Genomic DNA, 21105 nt, shown 5'->3' on the forward strand with positions numbered 1-21105 from the left:
CAACAATTAGGGAGTTGTCACCTCCGTTTTTTAAGCCTATCCAAGGTGAGAATCTTCCCCCACGTGGCCTCCCAAACAAAAAAAAAGCAACTTTGGTTGGGACCTTATCTACCCAAATGCACTTATTCGGGAAGGCGAAGGTGTTGGGAGCAACCAGCAGAAAATAAGCATCCCTAACCCCAAAAGTGCCATGACCACCTCATTTCCAGAACATTGAGTCCTCCTCTGAAGATATCCTAAAGCCCCTCGGCATATTAAGCAAATCTCCTATCAAATCCAGTTCCCAATCATTAAAATCTCTAGAAAATATGAGATTCCAACCTCTTTGACCAAAGCTTGAGTCCCACACTTCATTGACCGTTGCATTCCTATGGACCTCCAAGGCGAATAATTGGGGGGAGTTTTGGGATAGCACTGCATTACCACACCAATGATCAGTCCAGAACTTGACTCTAGTCCCCTTACCCACCTTAAGCTCTATGTTATCCCAACACCAGTTTGCCCCCTTCAGAATCTCCTTCCAAACCCCCACTCTAAACGTCCCGTGAGCTTCATTAGTCCTCCACCCAAAGCCCTCTTGGCCATACTTCACCCCGATCACCTTCTTCCAAAGATTGTCCTTTTCAAAGGCAAATCTTCAGATCCATTTACCCAGTAAGGCCTTGTTCAAAAGATTAATCTTTCGTATGCCTAGACCACCCTTCTCCTTTTGAGTACACACCACCTCCCAATTGATTAAGTGGACTTTCCTTTCCAAGCTTCCCATTCCCCAAAGAAAGTCTCTTTGTAATTTTTCAAGCCTTTTTGCGACAATCTTGGGCATTCGAAAGAGGGACAATTGGTAAATAGGCATGCTGGCTAGTGTGCTCTTAATGAGGATGATAATCCCGCCCTTAAAAATATATTGTCTTGTCCACATGGCTAATCTTCTCCTCATTCTCTCTTCCACCCCATCCCACATAGACATAGCCTTGTGATGGGCTCTAAGGGGCAGCTCCAAGTAAACAGTGGGCAGAGGCCCCACTCTACACCCTAGCTCCATTGCCATTTCCTCAATCTCTTCTACCTCCCCAACAGGAATTAATTCGCTTTTAGTTAGGTTTATTCTTAGGTCGGATGCTGCCTCAAATCAAGCCAAAATCCAGCTTAAAGAGGTAAGATGCTCTTTTCTTACTTCGCAGAAAATGATTGTATCGTCAGCAAAAAGTAAATGAGAGACATTCATCTCCATCCTCCATCTCCCCTAAAGTCTGCAGCCTGCAATGAAGCCCCCATTAGCAGCCCTTCTTATTAGTGCACTTAGCACTTCTATACCCAAGACAAAAAGGTAAGGAGAAAGAGGATCTCTTTGACGCAACCCCTTGGTGTTCGAGAAGAAGCCTGTTGGCACCCCATTGACCAGGACATAAAATTTGGCAGTTGAAATGCACCACCAAATCCACTCTATCCACCGAGACCCAAAGCCCATCTTATGCAAAACCTTCATGAGAAAATTCCAATTGATGTTGTCATAGGCTTTGTTAATGTCCAATTTACAAATCAGTCATTTCTCTTTACGTTTATGCCAAAAGTCAATCACCTCATTAGCGATAAGCGAAGCATCCAAAATCTGTCTACCCCTCACAAAGGCATTTTGATCCACAGAAACCACATTTCCTAAAACCTTCTTTAGCCTATTCGCTAGCACCTTGGCTAAAAGCTTGTACAGTTTCCCTAATAGGCTGATGGGCCGAAAATCCCCAAGGTCCTCAACACCACATTTCTTTGGAATGAGGACTAGGAAAGTGGTATTAAGACTTTTGGCAAAAGATCTTTGATCATAAAACTTCTTAAACAAATCCACAATCTCTTCCTTCACAAAGTCCCAGCAGGCTTGCCAAAAAGCCATTGTGAACCCATCTAGGCTTGGAACTTTATCACCATTCATTTCCATAAGGGCAAAGTGGATTTCTTCCTCAGTGAAAGGCAGCTCCAAAGCTTCAACTTCACGGAAATTTAGAAGTTGAAGGTGCAACCCCTCAATATCAGCTCTCTAGCTTGGCTCTTCTAAGAGCAATTGCTGAAAAACATTCACAATCCCCTCCTTCACCTCCTGTTCCTCAGTCATCCACACCCTGTTAATCTTAATTCTATCCAGGGAATTATTTCTTCAGTGGGCATTTGCCATCCGTTGAAAGAAGCCTGCATTCCTATCTCCTTCCTTTAGCCACAGCTCCCTTGACAATTGTCTCCAATGGGTTTCTTCCAGTAAAACCCACTTTTTATAGGTTTCCTTAGCTTCTTTTTTCAGCTCTATTTCTCCTTCTGAAAGGCTCATTTCACTTTTCACCCTATTCCAGTACTCAACTTGTTGAAGAGCTGAGTTTTTGTTAACTTCCAGCCTTCCAAACACGTCCCTATTCCAAAGCTTGATTTTTTACTTCATCTCCTTCAACTTAGTGGCCAGCCTAAAACTGGTCCTCCCTCTCACCCTAGACCCCTGCCACCATCCCCGAAGAAGGTCCTTAAAACCATCAACTTTAAGCCACATGTTTTCAAACCTAAACGGGGAGCGGCCCCGCCTTAACCCACCACCCTTCAGCAAGATGGGAAAGTGGTATGAAGTGGGTTTAGGCAGCTTGCTTTGGACAACCCCATTGAATTGATCAAGCCAATTTTAGGTCATTAGGAATCTATCCAGTCTAGCCCAAGACTGATTATTCCTACCCCTACTCCAAGTAAGCACACCCCCTTGCAAAGGAAGATCAAATAGCTCTAGCTTGTCAATAATCTGGGCAAACCTTCTCATTGCACCAGTTAGCCTTCCCTGGCTACTCCTTTCCCTTTAGGAGAGAATGACATTGAAGTCACCCTAAACACTAGGGATCATCCCAAATGCCTCTGATCGCCCCTAACTCTTCCCACAAACAATCCATTTCCTCTCTAGAGAACGTTTCGTACAAACTTGTGAAAATCCAAACGAGCCCATATTTTACATTCCTAAGCCTACAGGAAATTGAGAAGTGTCCCACTTCCATCTCAAGCACATCCAGGGTCCTTTTATCCCAACAAATCAATATCCCTCTCGTAGAGCCATAAGCATCCAGGGCATCCCAATCTAGAAACCTACCAGTGCCCAAAGTCCTCACCACACCCTCTGACATTGCCTGAATTTTCGTCTCCTGGAGACAGAACAAGTCCACCATCTGACTTCTAATCAAGGCCTTAATCACCTTTTTTTTAGAGCTATTGTTAGCTTCACGCACATTCCATCTCAAAAGCCTTAACTTCATTGGACTTCCATGATCTGACACCCTTTTCCTTGCATACCACATTTATGTTTCCCCCCCCCTCCCTCGTAGTTAATGGAACACTCTAGTCTTTTTAATTCATTTTCAAATTTAGATTTCTCTAGAAGAGTTTTTCTATGAACTCTCTTCCTTTTCTTTTTGATTTTAACCAAAAAAATCCAAAATGTATTTCTCCAATCCTTCTATCGGAAACCCCAGGAACTTACTGAACTTAGCCAGATCGTTTTCCTCCAACTAACCTTCTCCCAGCCTTTTACTTCTTGTGGCATAGTTTGAATTAAGCACAACTCCTCTCTACTTTCTTCATTGCTGCCATTGTTTACCTCCATCAACTCCCAGCGAGTGATGGTCTCATCCTCTGTAGACCCCCGAAGCATTGAACAAGCGAAACGAGGTTTCCCCCTGGACTGTCTCCTAACTAGAAAAAAAAAAGGGAGAAGAAGAGAACCCAAAAGCCAACATTCCATTAAAAGTGTTCCCATACCTCAATGCTTCCTCAATTAATGCAAGGTCAGTCTTTGATCTCTCCTTAGAATGAAGTTCTTCCTCAATTTGCTTCCGCATGCCATCTTTCACCTAGAAAATAGAGATTCCAGGGTATAGACTCCTCAATAAGCTTGGGCCAAACAAAACCAAGGGGCGAGCCACACCAACTTGGGCTATGTCCTCAACCAAAGGCTGGGACAGGCCTCGACAAATGTTTGGCCCAGGCGCCACGAAGGTCTCCTTTGCCTTGGCCCACCTAGGGTCCTTCATAGTCGTCAGCCCAATAAGAAGCGACCCAACCTCATTTGAGGTAGACAAAACTAGATCTGGCCCAGCGGGCCCAAAAACTAGATTAGTACTCTGTGGGTCCTCTATTGGGCCTGGCTTAGAGGGCCCACCCAAAAGCTGCAGTCCTCCATGGGGCCTATCCGAAAACCTGTCAAGGCTCCGAAGACGATCCAAAGGGCTCCCCAACCCGCTTATCTGCCCTCGCGTCCCATCGGTAGACTGCAATTGGGCCTTGAGCCTTGAGTCGTCATCCTCCTCCAACATGCACTTGCCCGCGCGTGCATAGACCTCACCCCAACCTCTTTTTCTGCTCCTAATTTCTTTCCACTCTTTCCTGCTAGCAATGTTCTCATTACCGACCTAACCTCCCACCAAAGGGTTAACGAGTAGCAAACCTCTTCAACCTAAATTTCCACCGCGTTAGGAAGCTCCTCACCGTTTAGCTTCACCAGAATCCGGGCCCATTGTAGTTCCTCCAGCTTCTCCGTTTGGGAATCGACTATTAAGAAACCACCGCACTCCTCCCCTACCCTTCTTAGGATGAATCGATCCCATAATGAGATGGGTAAGCCCACGATTCTCACCCATGCCTCGCTCATTTGCTCCTCTTCCATCAAGCACCCCGTCTCAGGGCTCCATTTCTCCAGGCGCATAAGAAGCCTCCCAACCGAAATTCTTCCAAGGTTTAGAGCTTTCTCAACTTCTGCCAACAACTCAAATTCCAGTAATACCTTACCCCTTTCCAATTTTGTTAGCCCTAATTTGCCCTTTAACCCCCAACTTTTTGCCATTTGGGTCCTCCAACTTTTCAAGTTGTCCCCCCTCACTGAGCTAGGGTTCCAAAACCCAACAAGGCAGTGAACCAACTTGTTTAAATTTCGGCTTAGATCATTTTCTCTGACCTCCACCCTAACCGCTGCTCTGCCTTTGCTCCTCGGCAGCTTAACCACCTCCGCAAAGGTTTTCACCAAATTGGGCTTCAGCAACATCGTCTTGTCCTTCCGGCTTTCCTTCCTTCCAATAGCAACACTCAAGCGCCGTAACGTCTCCGCCATTGAAGCCCAACCACCCTTTACTCATCTTCCTTTGGGGATAAAGATGCTGAACCTTTTCTTATCCAGATCTACTACGCCTAGCTGGAGAAAACACCCTCTCTTGTTTTCATTGCACACCCAACAAATAGGACCTCCTATTTTCCTTCCATTTTCTTTCCCATCTTCCAGTTCTCGTGTCCTTAATGCAAAGAACCAGACATTCTATAAAGAGCCCTAGGCTCTCCGTTCCCAACTTGATCCACGAAGAAATCCCTCTTTTCCTCTCCACAATAGTGGCTTGCAGTTTGCCTTTCTTCTCATCTATCTCGACCTCGAAAGTCTTCGACTCCGAAGCTACTCTTCCTCAGGTTTTTCCGAGACCCTGGGTGGACATCGCTCTCTACACTCTCGTTCACACGCAGATTCACTCGCTCTCCTGCATCATTCTTGCTCTCTCTCTCTCCTCCATCATTCTCTAGTTTTTGGAGACTTTTTGCGGCGTTTTTTTAAATTTTCAAATAGAATTTTGTTTTCCAAAGCATTATAAAACAATTTTCAAAAAACTATTTTAAAAAACTGTTTTTCATTCCTATTTTCGAAAAAGTTATTAAACAACTTACAAATTTTGGAAATTCAAGAATAGGGTTTCAATCAGGCTGCAACTTTGGATGGTCCAATCCATTTAATCCCTACCCAACCCAAGATTCGGATTGACAGATTGACATGGATAAAGTGTGAAAAGGTTAGGATTGGGCTTGAACTAAAAAATATATTATTTATTTATTAATTATTTTGTTTAAAATATAAAAAAAATATAAAAAGGATAATAAAAAACTCAAACTTTCTTCATTTTTCTAATATATTTATTTCCTAATATAATCAATGTGAATTTATAATCTTTTTATTTTGTTTTATTTTTTATTTTAATCATTATTCAAATAAAATTGATAAATTTCAGAGATGAGAGCAATGCATGACAAGCCCCTATATCTCTCTACAAAGCTGTACATTGAAATGATGTGATCTGAGGAAGAAGGTGAAGATGCAGAATCCGGACTCGGCCGATTCTCCCGCCGAGTTTCGACTCGGCCAGCGAGTCCACTCACTCGGTGACCCCCGCCGAATGGGCACAGTGAAGTACGTCGGACCCGTACAGGGCTATTCGGGCACGTGGGTCGGCGTCGACTGGGACAATGGCGACGCCAAACACGACGGCGCCCTAGACGGACGCCGCTATTTCCAGGCGCACGCCGCCAAATCTGGGTCGTTCGTTCGCCCTCACAATCTATCGGCTGGGATTTCGCTGCTCCAAGCGCTACTTCTCCGGTACCGATCCACTACCTCCAAGGAAGAGGAAGGCATGACCCAATAGTGATTTTTGCTTGTTTAATTGTTTTTGTTTAGTTTTTTGGTTTTTTGTTTGTGTTTGTTTAGTGGGGTCTGGGTAGATTGTAATTTCTTGGGGTTTATTGTGTTTGTTCAGAAAAAGTTGCTTTTTTGAAGGGCTTTTGGAATGTTTTGGATGGAAATGCAGACATTAGGTTCAAGTGTTTAGCATATACAGTGTTGGCACATAACCTAATGGCTTGAGCTTTTCCGATAATTTGTAGTTTAACCTTGCATTATATGGTTGTTTGATATACATTTTTGGCCTGAAGTTTAATAGAAGGATTTGGATAGGTGAAATAGTTGAGAATTTCCAGTAATTTTATTGATTCTGCTGAAACAAGTATTGAGGATTGAGTAATTACAGATTAAGAGCAAATAATCTTGATTCTAGGCTATGTGGGAAGTGGGAACTAGAAGAGAACTGCAGTATAAGTCTGGAAATTTTCTTCCTAGAGTAAAATAGCCTTGTTAAAAGTCATGGTGAAGTATATTTTCCCATGCTTGCATGCATGAGAATGAGAATGGGGTTTTAGACTCTGGACTCTCCAGTATACTCGCAAATGGTGAGACATTGCCAAAGTGACGGCAGCTGCTTCTCTGATGTCTTTGTTGTTTTTTGAAAGAAAGTGAGGAAAAATAGAGGGGAGTAGGAATCTATTAACTCTTTTGTGAAGAAGGTGGAGACTTTATGTTACTTTCTGCAACACTCTTATTTGGAATTTTCATCACTGTTGGGAATTTGCTAATGCAATCACTTTATAAACAATGCTTTCTCGTATCACATTACAGGATTTGAGTACTTACAGTTATGTGCCGTTCAATAAAGTTGTTTTTATCACTACTCTAAGTTTGAATGCCAATCTGCTTCTACTATCTACCGTTAGGAATGAGTTTGTTGCCAAAACCTGTATATTTTAATACATTTATAGGCTTCATTTGCATTAGGCCATTTTTCTTTATATATTTGGCTTGGACCTATTCATCGTTCAGGTCTTGCATTATTTTCATCTTATAGGCATTGCTTTTAACTCTTTGTGTCTTCCTGTAGCTTTCACCCTCGTAATCTCAGTATATGTTTTTTTGGATATGGGTAACATGAAAAAAACCTTGGAGAGTTTATTTTATTTGGTGTTTCTTATTATGTTGCAGAGGAAATGTATGTCCTTTCAGCAAGCAACAGACGAGTATCTGTTCAACTTGTGGGGAAAGAACAAATTGAAGACAAGCTAAGTCGATTTGAAGAGTTGACAGCTGCTTCACTATCTTATTTAGGCGTTAGCTCTATTGGGGCCCCATTTGAGATCTGTAGTGTCGTGCCAAGTAGGTTGTCCATTTTTCTCTCAATTTAGTTTTTTTTTTTTATTGTATTCTAACTTGTGATGCTTCGTATTTTATTCAGTATTTTCTATTTATAATGTCCTAATTGTTTTTCTCTTATTACAAGGATGAATCCAATAATGCTTTATTGTGAAAATTTCTTTGAGGGTCAAGCACTAATAAAAAAAAGTACCGAATATCACTTCTCCATCATGTATTCTGTAGTTTGGCAAAGGGTGGTCAAGTAAGGATGCCATAGCACTGGTTTGGAATGGAACAGTCCTTTTGGATCTTGGCCTAGAATAGGAAAAACACTTCCCAGACGAGTGAACCACATACAAGTTAGGAAAAGCTAGTAAGTAGAATTGTGCAAAGTACTACTTGAGCTTAGCTTACAAGAAGCTCATTCAAACTTGTTTATGGCTGAATTGAGATAAAGTATATAATCTAACCTCCTAATAAAGTGGGCAGAACTTTTTTTTTTCTTTTTTCTTTTTTCCATTTTTAGAAGTTCTTAGATAGAGCTATGTCATGTTTTACATAGATGGATATTACTATTATTTTATTCCAAATCACATTAGCGGTCATTGGTCATTACTAAGAGATATTGAGTAATTCAAGGGTCTCTTTAATTAGTATTCGTTTTAATTACTTCGATAAAAGTTGTTATTTATCTTATTATTAATCAAGGATTTCTTATGCAGCTAGAATGACCCTCACAAATAGGGAATACAAATTTATTCAGAATTATTTTGGATTAAAGCTATAATGTCATCATTTGATAGAATGAAATATCTGCGAGAACTGGGCCACAATTGTATTGATTAAACAAAAATGATACATTCATGAAGAGTCCTTCATTCTTCTTGTTGATCAACAGTAATTACAATATCTGGTAAACTTGTCATATATTTAGATTGGGATGATTTTGAGGGCCCCAACGAATGATATATAGTGTGATACAGTCAAAACAAGGTATTGTAAATATAATAAAAGAAAAATGGATACCTCAGAGATGGGTAGACTCATCAATGAACCCTCTATTCTCTCTTTTTCCATCTAAATTTTTTATGTTTGTTATAGGATAACAAGATGGTTATATTTTTCTAATAATAATAATTTTTTTTGGTTGCATTAAAGACCTTGTACAGAACAACAGATTCTATGTCTATGTGCTGGTTATATTTTTAAGCCTGTATAATAGACATGCATTTGTTTGTAATAGTTCTTCAATTCCCCCTGTTTAATTCAATAGGCAGGATGGATTGTCTCTCATCTTTCCCCTTGAATTACCTATAAAGTCCTCACATTAATGAGACTATACCTGCAGGATGTGACCTCTATTTCATGTTACTAGACTTCTGTTGCACATGGTTTTATCTGCAATTTCCACTAAATCTTTAATGCTCATATTGCAGATCTAAAGGAGCTAGATTTGACTGGCAATCTGCTTTCAGAATGGAAAGTATGTTTCTTTTTAAGTAGGTTATATAAATCTACATCTTCATCCTAGCTAAGGCTGCATTTTGAGTGTGCTAGACTTAAACAACTTTTTGTATCATTTTCTTGATTTCTACTATATTTTTGTTTACCATGAATACTACAGTTTTTACTCATCTAATCTATATTGTCCTAGTGGGTGGCCAGTAATGATTATTTGCCTCTGTACTGTCATTGATCTTTGATGATCTGTTTGGAACTTCAAAATGATGGAATCTGTTGCTTAGTCTTAACAGTGGTACGATTCCTAAGCTGTTGCATCTACAACATTGTTTACCTCAGTTGCACCACCTCTGCCTAGAAGGTTTTTGATATGATTATTATCTTGATTTTGACCTTGTAACTTCCTAGCATGCTGGAGCATAGAGATTTTGTTTAAGTTGTGGGTTTATTAGTTCAAGTAGTTGATTTCATAATTATATAATTTATAAACTTTGTATACTTCCTATGTATTGGAGTGCTTTTGCTAGGTGGTGTTAATATATATATGTTTTTTGTGCCAATCAAAAAATATAATTTATTAACTCTGCTTGCCTTGTGCACAAGGTAGATTCTATATCATTCTTTTTGCAATTTTGTCGTGAAAAATGTTTTTTGGCTAGATTATCAGCATACAAATTGACTCAGAGCCTGTTTAGGATAACTTCTTGTTTTTGCCTTTATCTGGAAGTTGAAGGCAAGGCCCAAGTCACAAATTTTAAAGAGTCATATTCAAATTGTAAAAGTTTCATTAAACATGAAAGAACTTCTTGCATAAGCCAAAATAGAGCTTCTATGAGAAGCAATATTTTCTTGACTTCCACATTAAGCTCTTTTTTTTAAGCCATAAATTTATGAACAAAATTAGTCAAACAGGTGTAGAAACTCTTATTAAGCTTTAAAAAGAGCTTTTGGCTTCTTAGAAGTCAATCCACACAAGGCCTTAATCAACTTCCTTTTTCTCTTACCACCAGCCTCCCTATGGGAAAATTTAGAGCTGCAATCCAATTCTTAACCCAATTAACTCTAGTTTTTGCTTTCATCTCACCTTCTCTCTGAACATGATTACTCACAGCTTTGCTTTCTTAGAGGTTCTAACAGACCTTAGACTATCCATCATTTTCCCCAAATCCCTTAAGAGGATCAACATCATCAACATCCTTAAGCACCAATGATTTCCTCTCTCATATTACCCAATGCATACTTTAAGATTGAGTTTGATTACCCTAAGCTCTTGCATAAATTCATGGCTTTTTCACCCAGTAATTTGATGCTAATTCCACCACAGTATCCCAAAATTTGGGATGCTGGAGCCATGTTCTCCAAAAAGGAAAAGGAGGTGCTCACTTAATCAATTGGATCCACCAAAAGGTGGCAATGTTCAGAAATTAAATAGGGATCAGTTTAGGAATGATGTAGTTCAATCTAGAATCCTACTCTTGGAAAACAAAAAGCATCTAGGCTTTTGAAATTGGGTTGCCAGGCTGGCTAGGCCAAGTGGGGAATTTTTTTCTTAAGGGTCATATGTAATGTTTACCTATTTACATTGAATTTGGTTTGCTCAAGTTTTTCAAGGCTTCATATCTATGCCCAATCGAATCTTAGATATGGTCTAGAAGTTTGGGTTAAGCTTTCCCAACCAAGCCCAATCCTGATTGTAAAAAGCTTAAAGCCAAGATAAATGGTTGAGCTGGGCTCAGATGGGAAAACTCAGCCTACTTGAGGAGCGGTTAGTTTGTATTGACACCAATTTTAAAAAATATGCACTACAAAATATAATGTATATACAAAATGATACATAAAGAAGGAAATTGTCTACTCTATTTGACTAGTTTCAGGTTTGAGTCCTGGGCAACCCATTACCATAATAAAATCATGTGCATTATTAGCCCTTATTAAGATATTCTTTCATGCAAAATAATGTGTAAGATGTCTTGCTTCTTAAGTTTTTCTTCAGGTACACAATTGGCAGATATATGATACGTAGACACATGAATGTTTGACTATTTTCTTATAGTTTTCAAGAAAAATCAAAGTTTTATTCTTAGAAAGATTATTTTACTGTCTCTAAAGGGTACTTGAAATTTAAAATCGAACTATTCGAAACTCCTTTTTTCCCTGCCTTTTGCTTTGAATTTATTTCATTTTTCTTCTTTTGGGGGTTCTCAAGAGTGGAATGTGCTTTTGTAATTTTTCTTTTCTTTTCTACTCGTTTCTTTTCTGCAGTTCTTTTTCCCTCCTTTTGGAATGAGTCATAATAATGCTTGGAACTTACCTTAAACATACCATATACATTCTCACAGTGCATTTGTTGGTAGTTTAGTCAGGCTCTTGTAGGAATGTGCCTCTCATGGATTTTATGATGAATCAATGTCTTGAAATGTCTTATTTTGTTAAATTGATTCCATCAAAGCTCTAGTATCTCATTTTGTTAATGTATTATATTATTTGGTACTTTTACCCAAAGGCAACATTTGGTTCATGGGATAGGTGCTCAAGATAGAATGTAGAATTGTATTCCTAAAGGACCATAGTTATTATGCATTGCAGAGTCACTTCCACTCTTCTTTTCAGAAAATTTTTTCATTACATAGCTAGGTTGGCAATTCTAGTACAAATTTGGGTGAGTATGAGTTACATACTTCCAAGGGATTAAGCATAGGTTAGAGTTTACATGGATTTTGACTATGATCAGCAAGTTTTCAGGTAAGTATACTGAGTCTGGGTTACTTAAACAAGTAATGGCACAAGTTTTTCAGTTGGATTTGGATCAAGTCAGAGAAGTGCACAAAAAGGCCAAATATATTATATACAAGAACGCATTTTCAAGCCCTATTGCAACTTCTCAATTGCTTGGTGTGGCGTGGTCTAAACCCTTTTTCCAATTAAGATCCACATGTACAAGCACCTCCTTCCTCTTATATTTTCTTTCACTATCCTTGCTTTGTTTTGGGATCTTAAATGGTTATTGTGAACTTGTGACAAAAGTATCCCTTACAATTTACTGCATTTTCAGCTCTGATCATCCATGATTGTTGGGTTTGTTGAATCTCATGTTTATTTGGTTTATCCAAAATGATATAATATCTTGGAATATGTATATCTTGTACAGAACACTTATCTAGTGAAGCAAGCAAGGCTTTAATATCCTTCATGAAATTCATTATGTGCTCTATACTTTATTCCAAAAATATATGCATTTTATAGATGTCCCAATATTTCGTCTAACCAATTCCCAATATATGTCAACAAATTAAAGCACGCCTTATAATGTGATGCAGAACACATAAATATAGAAAAATAAATACAAAATTTGGTCTACATGTTGACAACTATGGGTGCCAATGTCATATGAATCTATATTTATTGTATCTCTTGTACAATAATTAATTTAGGAAATCAGGATATTATAAACTTGTAATAAATTTTATTGTGTGAATTTGGGTGGTCAATATCATGATGATCCAAAGATTTGTTTTGCCACTTCAAAAGCTTGCAAGTCTAAATGTTAAAATGAAAAACCTATTCATGTGCATATTTGTCATTGGCAGACAGCTTTTAGAGGAATAATTACTTATGCTGAACAACCGTTTTTCTTGTTTAAATTGGTCTCTTCCCTTGCAGGATGTTGGAACTATCTGTGTACAGTTACCAGGCCTTGCAGCTCTAAACCTATCTAACAACCTTATGGCACATGATATTACTGGGCTACCACTTCTAATGAACCTCCGGGTTCTGGTTTTAAACAATACTGGCATTAAATGGAAGGAGGTGTCCCATTTTTTTTATTATTTTTATTCTTCCTCTTCTTCTTCTTCACCTCCTATACTTCCCTAGAATTTATTCGAGTCACTAAAAATATCATCTTTTATGTTGGCAGGTTGAAATAATTAGGCATTCACTTCCAGCAATAGAAGAACTACATCTGATGGGAAACAATTTAAGGGCAATAACGGTGTGTTGTTTCCCCTCCAATGGTGTTTGCTAAGTTTCCTTAGTCTGTGATCAATTTTAATTTGGTTGGGGAATTATTTTAAATTATACATTCTTTGAGGTATACTATTATGCCATTCCTTTGTTCTGTTAAAGTAGAGTGAGCAAAGGGCTGCACTTCTTTTGCTCACCATGCTCTGAAAGAGCCCCCTCAACACAGGAACCCCACGACCGATCCTGGTTGTTCTTTGATTAGGTTGCCAAAGATGCAAAAAGCTGACTTGTCTCATCTCATGCAGTCTTTTAGATTCTCCATCAGCCTTGCTAAACAGAAAGTATAGAATGGTACATGAAAGTGAAAGAAAAAAATAATGAAGAGTCCAAAGACATGTAGTAATCATGGCATGGAGGTTGAAGAAAAGAGAAAGAAACTAACTATAAATATCTTGTTTGACAAACAATCACATTTTTTTCAGTATAATAATAAAATTTCTTAATATAGAAAAACATTAATTGCAAAATAAGCTATTGCACCATTATACAAATCACTGTATGCTCCTCCAAGCATGTTGAAAATGTAAGCCATGATAGCTCCAGAAAACATTTACTCACAATGACTATCGCTGCTCAAATGTATTGAAATCCTCTTTTTAGGAAATAGAGAAGATCTAAATCAACACAAAAAAAAATGTTATCTGAAGATGTGCCCAATGCCTATGTGGCACTGGATTGTCCAATGCACATTCTTCGAGGTTAAGCTTGAGACATTCAATATGAGGGCAAGTCCATTGATTGAGAATTACCCTTCTCCCCAATGGTGAAACTGCAAATTTAAAAAATTTTATGGGATGGCTGCCTTTATGCCATCTCCCCTTTACCATTTATCAAATCCTAACAACTCAATACTAGGAGAATATTTCAAGTTTCAACATCTTATGGAGGTCTAATTAAATTTGGAAAGATAGATCCAATTTGTGTTTGGTTGCTCATCAAGAGTAAGAATTATTAACAGAGTTGTGCTAATGAGCATGACAGGAGGTGTCCTTTCTGAGCTTATTTGAGATACAATCCTTGAGGGGAAGATTGTGCATCCATTGTTTTCCCCCATATCTGAGAAGTGGGGCTAATAGGTTTCCCTGTTACTAAAACTAAAAATGAAAGAAATAAGCATGATGGAAGGAACCTTTGCCTTTGGAAGGTTGCATGACAGAAGAATGTACTAAGCAAGTTATATTGTCTTGAAGATTTTATTATTATTGTTTTTGATTGGTAACCGTTTCTTTCTTCTTTTTTTGTACTAATTGGGATTTGAACTTGGAACTTCCCACATCCTCACCCCAACCCCTTGGCACTTGAGCCAGGCCTCAAGGGCAATGTTTTCTTGAACACTTACGCTCAACACTCCCCTATTGGAATGCTTTAAGAATTGGGAGACCTTAAAGCTTAGGATGGAATGGTTTTCTGACTAAGAATACATTGTTCTTGATTGTTGTTAATTTTCGTTGTTCCATTTCTATTTGATGGGTGCCACTGGTTTTCTTTGGATTTCCATTTCTATTTTTATTTTTATATTTCTGCTTAAGCAGTTCTAAATTCTCAAACATCTATACAGCTGTTTAACAGTACATCCCTTCCTTTCTTTTTATTTTTTGTTATCCAGCCTGCCTCTTCCTCTATTGTCCAAGGATTTGATTATCTGCGGCTTCTGAATTTGGAAGATAACCATATAGCTGAATGGGATGAAATCTTAAAGCTTTCCCAGCTCAGAAGGTATTAGAAAGAACTGTCCTTTTTTTGTTGAAAATCTTAAGATAAAGTTTACTGTATATGTTGCCAAATTTTCTTATGCATAGTGTTCAGCTTGGAGCAGCTTCATTTGAACAAGAACCATTTGAAGCACATATTTTACCCTGATTCTGATGCAATACATCAACTGCTCAACGGTATTGACTCTCTTGAAAAAGGTTGTAAGCCCTTCCAGAATTTGCATTGTCTTCTTCTAGGTAATATATCAAGACTCCTCTTTAAGCATTCTCACATCCTTATTTTTGGCTATCTTGGATTCTTATGAATGCTTATTTTGTTTTTATTCATTCATGGATTCTTATGAATGTTTATTTAGTTTTTTATTCGTTCATGCTTCAGGTGGTAACAACATCGAGGATCTGGCCTCTGTTGACTCGCTAAATTCTTTCCCTATGTTGAAGGTAAGGTTTTGTGTTGTGACTGACCCTTCTTTCATACTTCTTCTGAGTCGCCAGATTAGTTTTATATGCATACTATAGTGATGCAAAAATAAGCTGAATTTCTAGGGTTTGTAATGCCATTATTGATTGTAAATCATAGGTCATGTATAAAATTTGGTTTCTCAGGTTATTTTTTCTGGTCAGATAGCAATTTGACTGTCCAGAATAATGATGTGAATAGCAAAGCTCAATCTCCTATTTGGAGAATTTGTCACTGCTAACTAGGACTTAATCTGATTGCACAGTGGGAATGGAAACTGAATTGTCTATTGTGATAATGAACTTCAACATACACTTAGTCGTCAATCATCAACTTTACAAGTTGAAGGGTCTGTGTTCTGATTGTTTTCATTCTTCATGTGGAAAGGATATTAGGCTTTCTGAGAATCCAGTAGCTGATCCTGGAAGAGGTGGTATCCCAAGATTTGTTTTAATTGCAAGGTTATCGAAAGTTGAAATACTGAATGGGAGTGAGGTAAACTCTAGATGTTGTGTATGGACCCAATTGCTGCTTTACAAGGTTGTGATAAATCTGATGTATCTGTCTGTAATAACCTTTCAGGTCAGTCGTCGTGAGAGGAAGGAATCTGAGATCCGGTAAGTTATTCCTTTCCCAGGCCGGTCCATTATGTCATCTTTTCCTTACCTTAGGTTTCTGTGGGCCTGCACAAATTTTTACCATGTATTTAAGTTTGACATTTATTTTATTCGTTTCCAATATGCTAATAACTATATGTTTCTTTGTTTTCATGTGTTTATCCTAGGCTCTCTGGAGCTCATTTTAGTCCTGCAAATCATGTTCTTACTTTATTTTCAGAAGAATCAAAATAAAAGAAAGAAGTAAAAGGAAAATACCGACCGACCATATTTGTGTTGAATTAAAATTTTTTACCATTTATTTTATTGTATCATTTGTACAATTTTTTATTTTTGATAGGTATATCATTTCTACAATTTTATCAAGCTGGAAACCAAGGCTCAGGCTCTGGCATTGGGTGTTGGTTCATGTCTAGGTTGCAGATCCTTCTAACCTCTGAATCTTAGGACCATGGGAATATCTAAATTCTTGATGTATCCATTATTTTCTTCGTTTATAACCAATGTTGAGATGGGGTACCTTTTAACATGAAATGCTTAACTTGAGTGGACCATGTAATATAGGAAATGAAGTGTGCAAGAGAAGTCCTAACCAGTTACTAATGTGGTCCTCTTCTTTTTCTTGGACATGCCTGTTGGCATATGGCACGTCCAGGACATATCCCAATGCCCATACCTCTATCCTATGGTGCCCCTCAGGCACTTCTCAAATTTTGAAATGTTCATTTATTGTTGGTTGAAAAACTCATAGACACTGGAGTCCACATTTGTGTTCATTGTGATTTATTTTCCTTTAAGAGGCCCTTAGAGATCAGCTGTAACTGGAGTTGGTTGTACTAAACATGTGGATTGTCTGAGAATTAGAATTCTGTTTCTGACTCGGAATTTTACAGGTATGTTCGCTTAGTCATATCAAAGATGCATGGCAACCCAGAAGAAATCACGCGGCTTCACCCCAGGTCTTCTCTTCTGTTTTTTTTTGTCCTTTTTCGTTGCTACAGTTACATTCACCGCCCTTTGCTGTACACAATTGAAACCATTGGCTGAATGCTGTTTATGAACTGCTTGAGTAACTTGCTACAGCCTATAAAACTTGTGAAGGACCTGCCAATGTAGGCTCCTAATCAATTACTACTTAAGCTAAAGTAGACTGCAATGTGTATTATGATATTTCCAATTCAGGGAACTCAATTAAACCAAGTTTCCATTTTCTTGCTAGCATGTTTTGCATCAGAGAGAATGAAAGAAAGATTTTCTGTAATTTGCGGAAATAAAATACTAGGGCCTGTTTGGGAATGTTTTCAAAAACAAATCTCAAAAATAGCTTTTGAGAATAATTTTTTAAAAACAGTTCTTTGATGTTTTTTATGACAAAAGTTTATTTGGGAACTCAGAATTTTTTTCAACCTATTTTCTGTGTTTCCAAATATTTCTAAAAAACAACTTTTATGTGTAGTGTTTTATTTTCAATTATTCTTCATACTTGCATAATTATTTTTTAAAACAAACCTCAGAAATTATGTGGGAACGATTGAAAACAGTTAAAATATATTTTCAGAAAACACCTTGCTTTCAGAACAAGTCCTCAAAAAATTACCTAACATGTTTTTGAGTTTGGAAAACAGTTTTTTGTTTTAAAAGCAGTTCTCAAACAGACATTTCCCTAGAGTTCTACTGACGTCAAATTCTATATTGCAAAGTTGTATTTCTGCTCACATCCTGAATATTCTTTCTGACAATACCACAGAGATTATGTTGATAAAAAAGTAAGCCATCCCAGAAAATTATTTACCTGAAAATAATTGTCATTGATGCTCAGTGCCACATCAATGTTGTCTTGAGCTGCACTTGAATTTGCATATGTTAGAGAAGAGGTCAATGATTGGTTGATAACTACACACTAAGCCTTAATTTTATTGGGACACAGTAATGGCATTCTGTTCCTTGCTTTTTTTGTATCAAACAAGAAGGAAAGATACATAGACAGAAAACAATCAGCTTGAACAACTGCAATTGTGATGATGGTTCTTGTGTTTCGGTCCAAGCATCGGAATTCCCTATGCTGTGATGCTGTGAGATATTCAACTGATGTAAGATCCCTAATCAGATGAGAGACAGAGTTTGGAATATTTTTTCTTAGAAACTGACGAGAACATTCAAAGTCCACATGTATCATATTTAGTGTATAATATGTACCATATTGTTTTTTAGGCAAAATTGGGTATGCCCTACCCACCAATGATCAAAATATTTGCTACTGTTTTCCTGTGTGTTCGTTTTTCTAATTATTATATCAATCTTCCAGCCTCTCATTCTGGACCTGAACTCAATTCCAGGTTTGCCGAGCTTAAAGAATTTCATGGAATCGAGGATGAAAGACCCTTGACTGGAGCAGCTGGTCCTCAAAAAATGGCTTCTGGACTTCTTTGTACGATACAAAAATTTTCTGATCAGCATATAACATGGACTTAAAATGTCGATATCCTAATGATTCTTATCTGCTCTTTTTGTAGCTATCAATCTGAAATGCATTGGAGCATCCATAGGCGAAAAGCCCCCGCTGACAAAGAAACTGCCAGCAACCACCACGGTAACAGCACTTCCATCTTTTTCTTGAAGCATGGGTTTAGGCCAGAGGTAGTTTTAACAAGTGGCTTAAATATTGCATTTCTTTCAGATTGGCAAGCTAAAGAATCTTTGTGAGAGTTTCTTCAAATTGAAATCTATCAAGCCGAGATTGTTTCTTCAAGAAGAGGTTTGTATTTGACATCCTTTTGTTGTGACTTCTGGTTATTTATGTCTGGTATGTGATTAAGTACTGTGCCTTCATTTGGACATTCTGATACATTTTGATAATATGATTATGGAAACTTAAAAATATCGATCCTCGAGTTGGTGGGACTTGGAAGCTGTATTTTTCATGAATTCCTGAAGTTCAGACACCGCCAAATGGATACCAAGAAAATTTTCTAGGAACTTTCCCAGAAAAATTTCTCAGGTGGCATTTTAGCTGAGCAAGTGCTCTGTCTAAGCTGGGTAACCTTTCCTTGATTTTCAGGGTTCCCCGTTGCCAATACTGCTTGACGATGAAATGGCATCACTGATGGACCTTGGAATCGGTAGTGAATCAACCATTCTCATAGATGAAGAGAGTTGATGAAGGTAAATCCATGAAGCTCTTTGATGGACTTTGGAACTGGAAACAACCATCGAAGACAAGAAGAGTTGATGAACGTGAATCAACCCCAGAAACTTCCATGATTCTTGTTGCAACATTTTGTCTAGTTCCAAGTGTTTGGATGGTACTTGTTTTTGGATTTACAGACTTTCACATTCCTCAAATTTGTGTGTACCAGGTTGATGCTTTAAGATTTGGGTTTTCTTGTTTTTATCTTCCCTTTTATTTTGATCTTTATTCAATTGTCAATTTAAATATGCTGTGTAACATTTAATGAGACAATTAGCAGAGAGTGAGAAGAAATATTTGTTACTGCTGAAAACCTTGCCTTCTGCCAAGAAAGGAACACTATAAACAAGCTTTATGCATACCGCTAAAACCATTTGCATCAACTCCAAACTGACATGGAAGAACAGCCTCTTCTTCTCCTCTCCTCCTTCAAATCATCCTTGTCTAAATTTTTGTCGGGTTTTTTCCATTTAAGAATAATCTCAATGGAGAAAGTTTGATGGTTCAATGAGCAATATAAGGCAGCCTTCAAACATTTCTCTATTTGTTCATGAAAATCTAATGAGGTTGCAGAATCTTCCCTATCCAATCCCTTTACAGAGGTGTTCACCTTCCAAACCTTGAGGTACTCTTAACTTATAAGGCATCCATCTTAGTGGTAACTTTTCAAAGTTCAATAAGAAGACCCCCCACAAACTTAAGTGGAGAACTTCCAACTTCAATTGACAATCTAAACTCTTCAAACACAAGATCTTAACAGTATGCAGTATTTAGATTGTCAGTTGAAGCAGGAAGTTCTACACCGAGGTTTGTGGGAGAGAGATCCAAGAAGCTCTTATTGAGCTTTGGAAAGTAATCACTGGGATCATGATCCCCTAAGTTGAGTAACTCAAGGCTTGGTAGGTGAACATAAGGGTTGAAGAAGAGAGATATAGAGCTATCAAAATGGGATGGAAGAGAGGTGCTTTAGATACTGAAGAAGGAGATTGAAGCCATGCCGCTCAAAGTCTTGCTGGTGAAAACTAACCTTCAGAGGTGAGAGGAGGAGGGGTAGAGGAGATGAAATAGAGGAGTGGGTGAAGAGGTTGAAGGTGAGGTTGAGGCTTTGGTAGGTGAGGAAAGACCAAGACCAAGACTACCATTGGTGTAGGAATGGATGGTCCACGATTCCTTGAGTATTAGTTCCATCATTCCAATCGAAGCCCTTTTTTTTTTTTTTTTTTTGGGTAAATGAAGAATGTATAAAACTAAATATTATCAACCCTCTAGAACAATAGGAAAGGGTATTTTTCGGTAGGCATTGAAAAGTACCATCAATCAATTGGTGTCATGTTGTGGACCCCGCATTTCGGCTCATGCGTTTCCCACTCGATGGCGAGCTCAATTTTTATTTGAAAAATTTATTTTTATTGATTAAGAAAATGACTTGGAGTCGCCACTTATTTTTGTTTTATTTTTAAAGAGTAAACAAAATAAGAAAGAAAAACCCTAAGTGTGACTCCTTATTTTGGAAAAAAGGTGGTCTGTGAAAAACCGGATTGAGTTCGGAGGTCAGGTTACTTATTGGGAAGGTACGGTAAAGATCGTAGCACCCCTCTAAGTCCCTAAAGTCGGGTCTCTACTAATGAGATGAAGCTGACATGGCAATCAATGAGAAAATCAATGAATACTCGAATCAATCATGCACATATGAGTATCAGAATATGCAATAGAGGATAACCGAAGTGAAAGTGGATGCGTACCTGATCAGCAAACGGCAACGCGCTATCACAAAATGGGATTAGTGCATAGTAATGAACATAAAGTATATTACTCATATCATCAAACCAGATAAAGAAACACCAATAACATGCATGACA

General features: G+C 38.0%; 1 protein-coding gene across 1 annotated transcript; it reads left to right on the forward strand.

The window, feature by feature from the left end:
- Window positions 1-6023: 6023 nt before the first annotated feature.
- On the forward strand, window positions 6024-19559 carry LOC100256769 (tubulin-folding cofactor E). The gene is made up of 15 exons (XM_002275699.4): window positions 6024-6456; window positions 7637-7807; window positions 9223-9269; window positions 12908-13054; window positions 13164-13238; window positions 14877-14986; window positions 15077-15219; window positions 15362-15423; window positions 15830-15937; window positions 16025-16059; window positions 16953-17018; window positions 18396-18487; window positions 18573-18649; window positions 18737-18814; window positions 19118-19559. The coding sequence occupies exons 1-15, from the start codon at window positions 6141-6143 to the stop codon at window positions 19214-19216; spliced, it is 1626 nt and encodes a 541-aa protein (XP_002275735.1). The 5' UTR covers window positions 6024-6140; the 3' UTR covers window positions 19217-19559.
- The last annotated feature ends 1546 nt before the right edge of the window (window positions 19560-21105 follow it).

Source organism: Vitis vinifera, chromosome 18 (assembly GCF_030704535.1).
Source record: "Vitis vinifera cultivar Pinot Noir 40024 chromosome 18, ASM3070453v1".
NCBI classification, from domain to species: domain Eukaryota; kingdom Viridiplantae; phylum Streptophyta; class Magnoliopsida; order Vitales; family Vitaceae; genus Vitis; species Vitis vinifera.

Bases quoted from the DNA above. Each gene is read 5' to 3' on its own strand.
- LOC100256769 (XM_002275699.4), top strand. From the start codon at position 6,141: ATGCAGAATCCGGACTCGGCCGATTCTCCCGCCGAGTTTCGACTCGGC. The intron at 9,270-12,907 runs GTATGTTTCTTT...CTTCCCTTGCAG, and splicing joins ATCTGCTTTCAGAATGGAAA to GATGTTGGAACTATCTGTGT. The intron at 15,938-16,024 runs GTAAACTCTAGA...ATAACCTTTCAG, and splicing joins AAATACTGAATGGGAGTGAG to GTCAGTCGTCGTGAGAGGAA.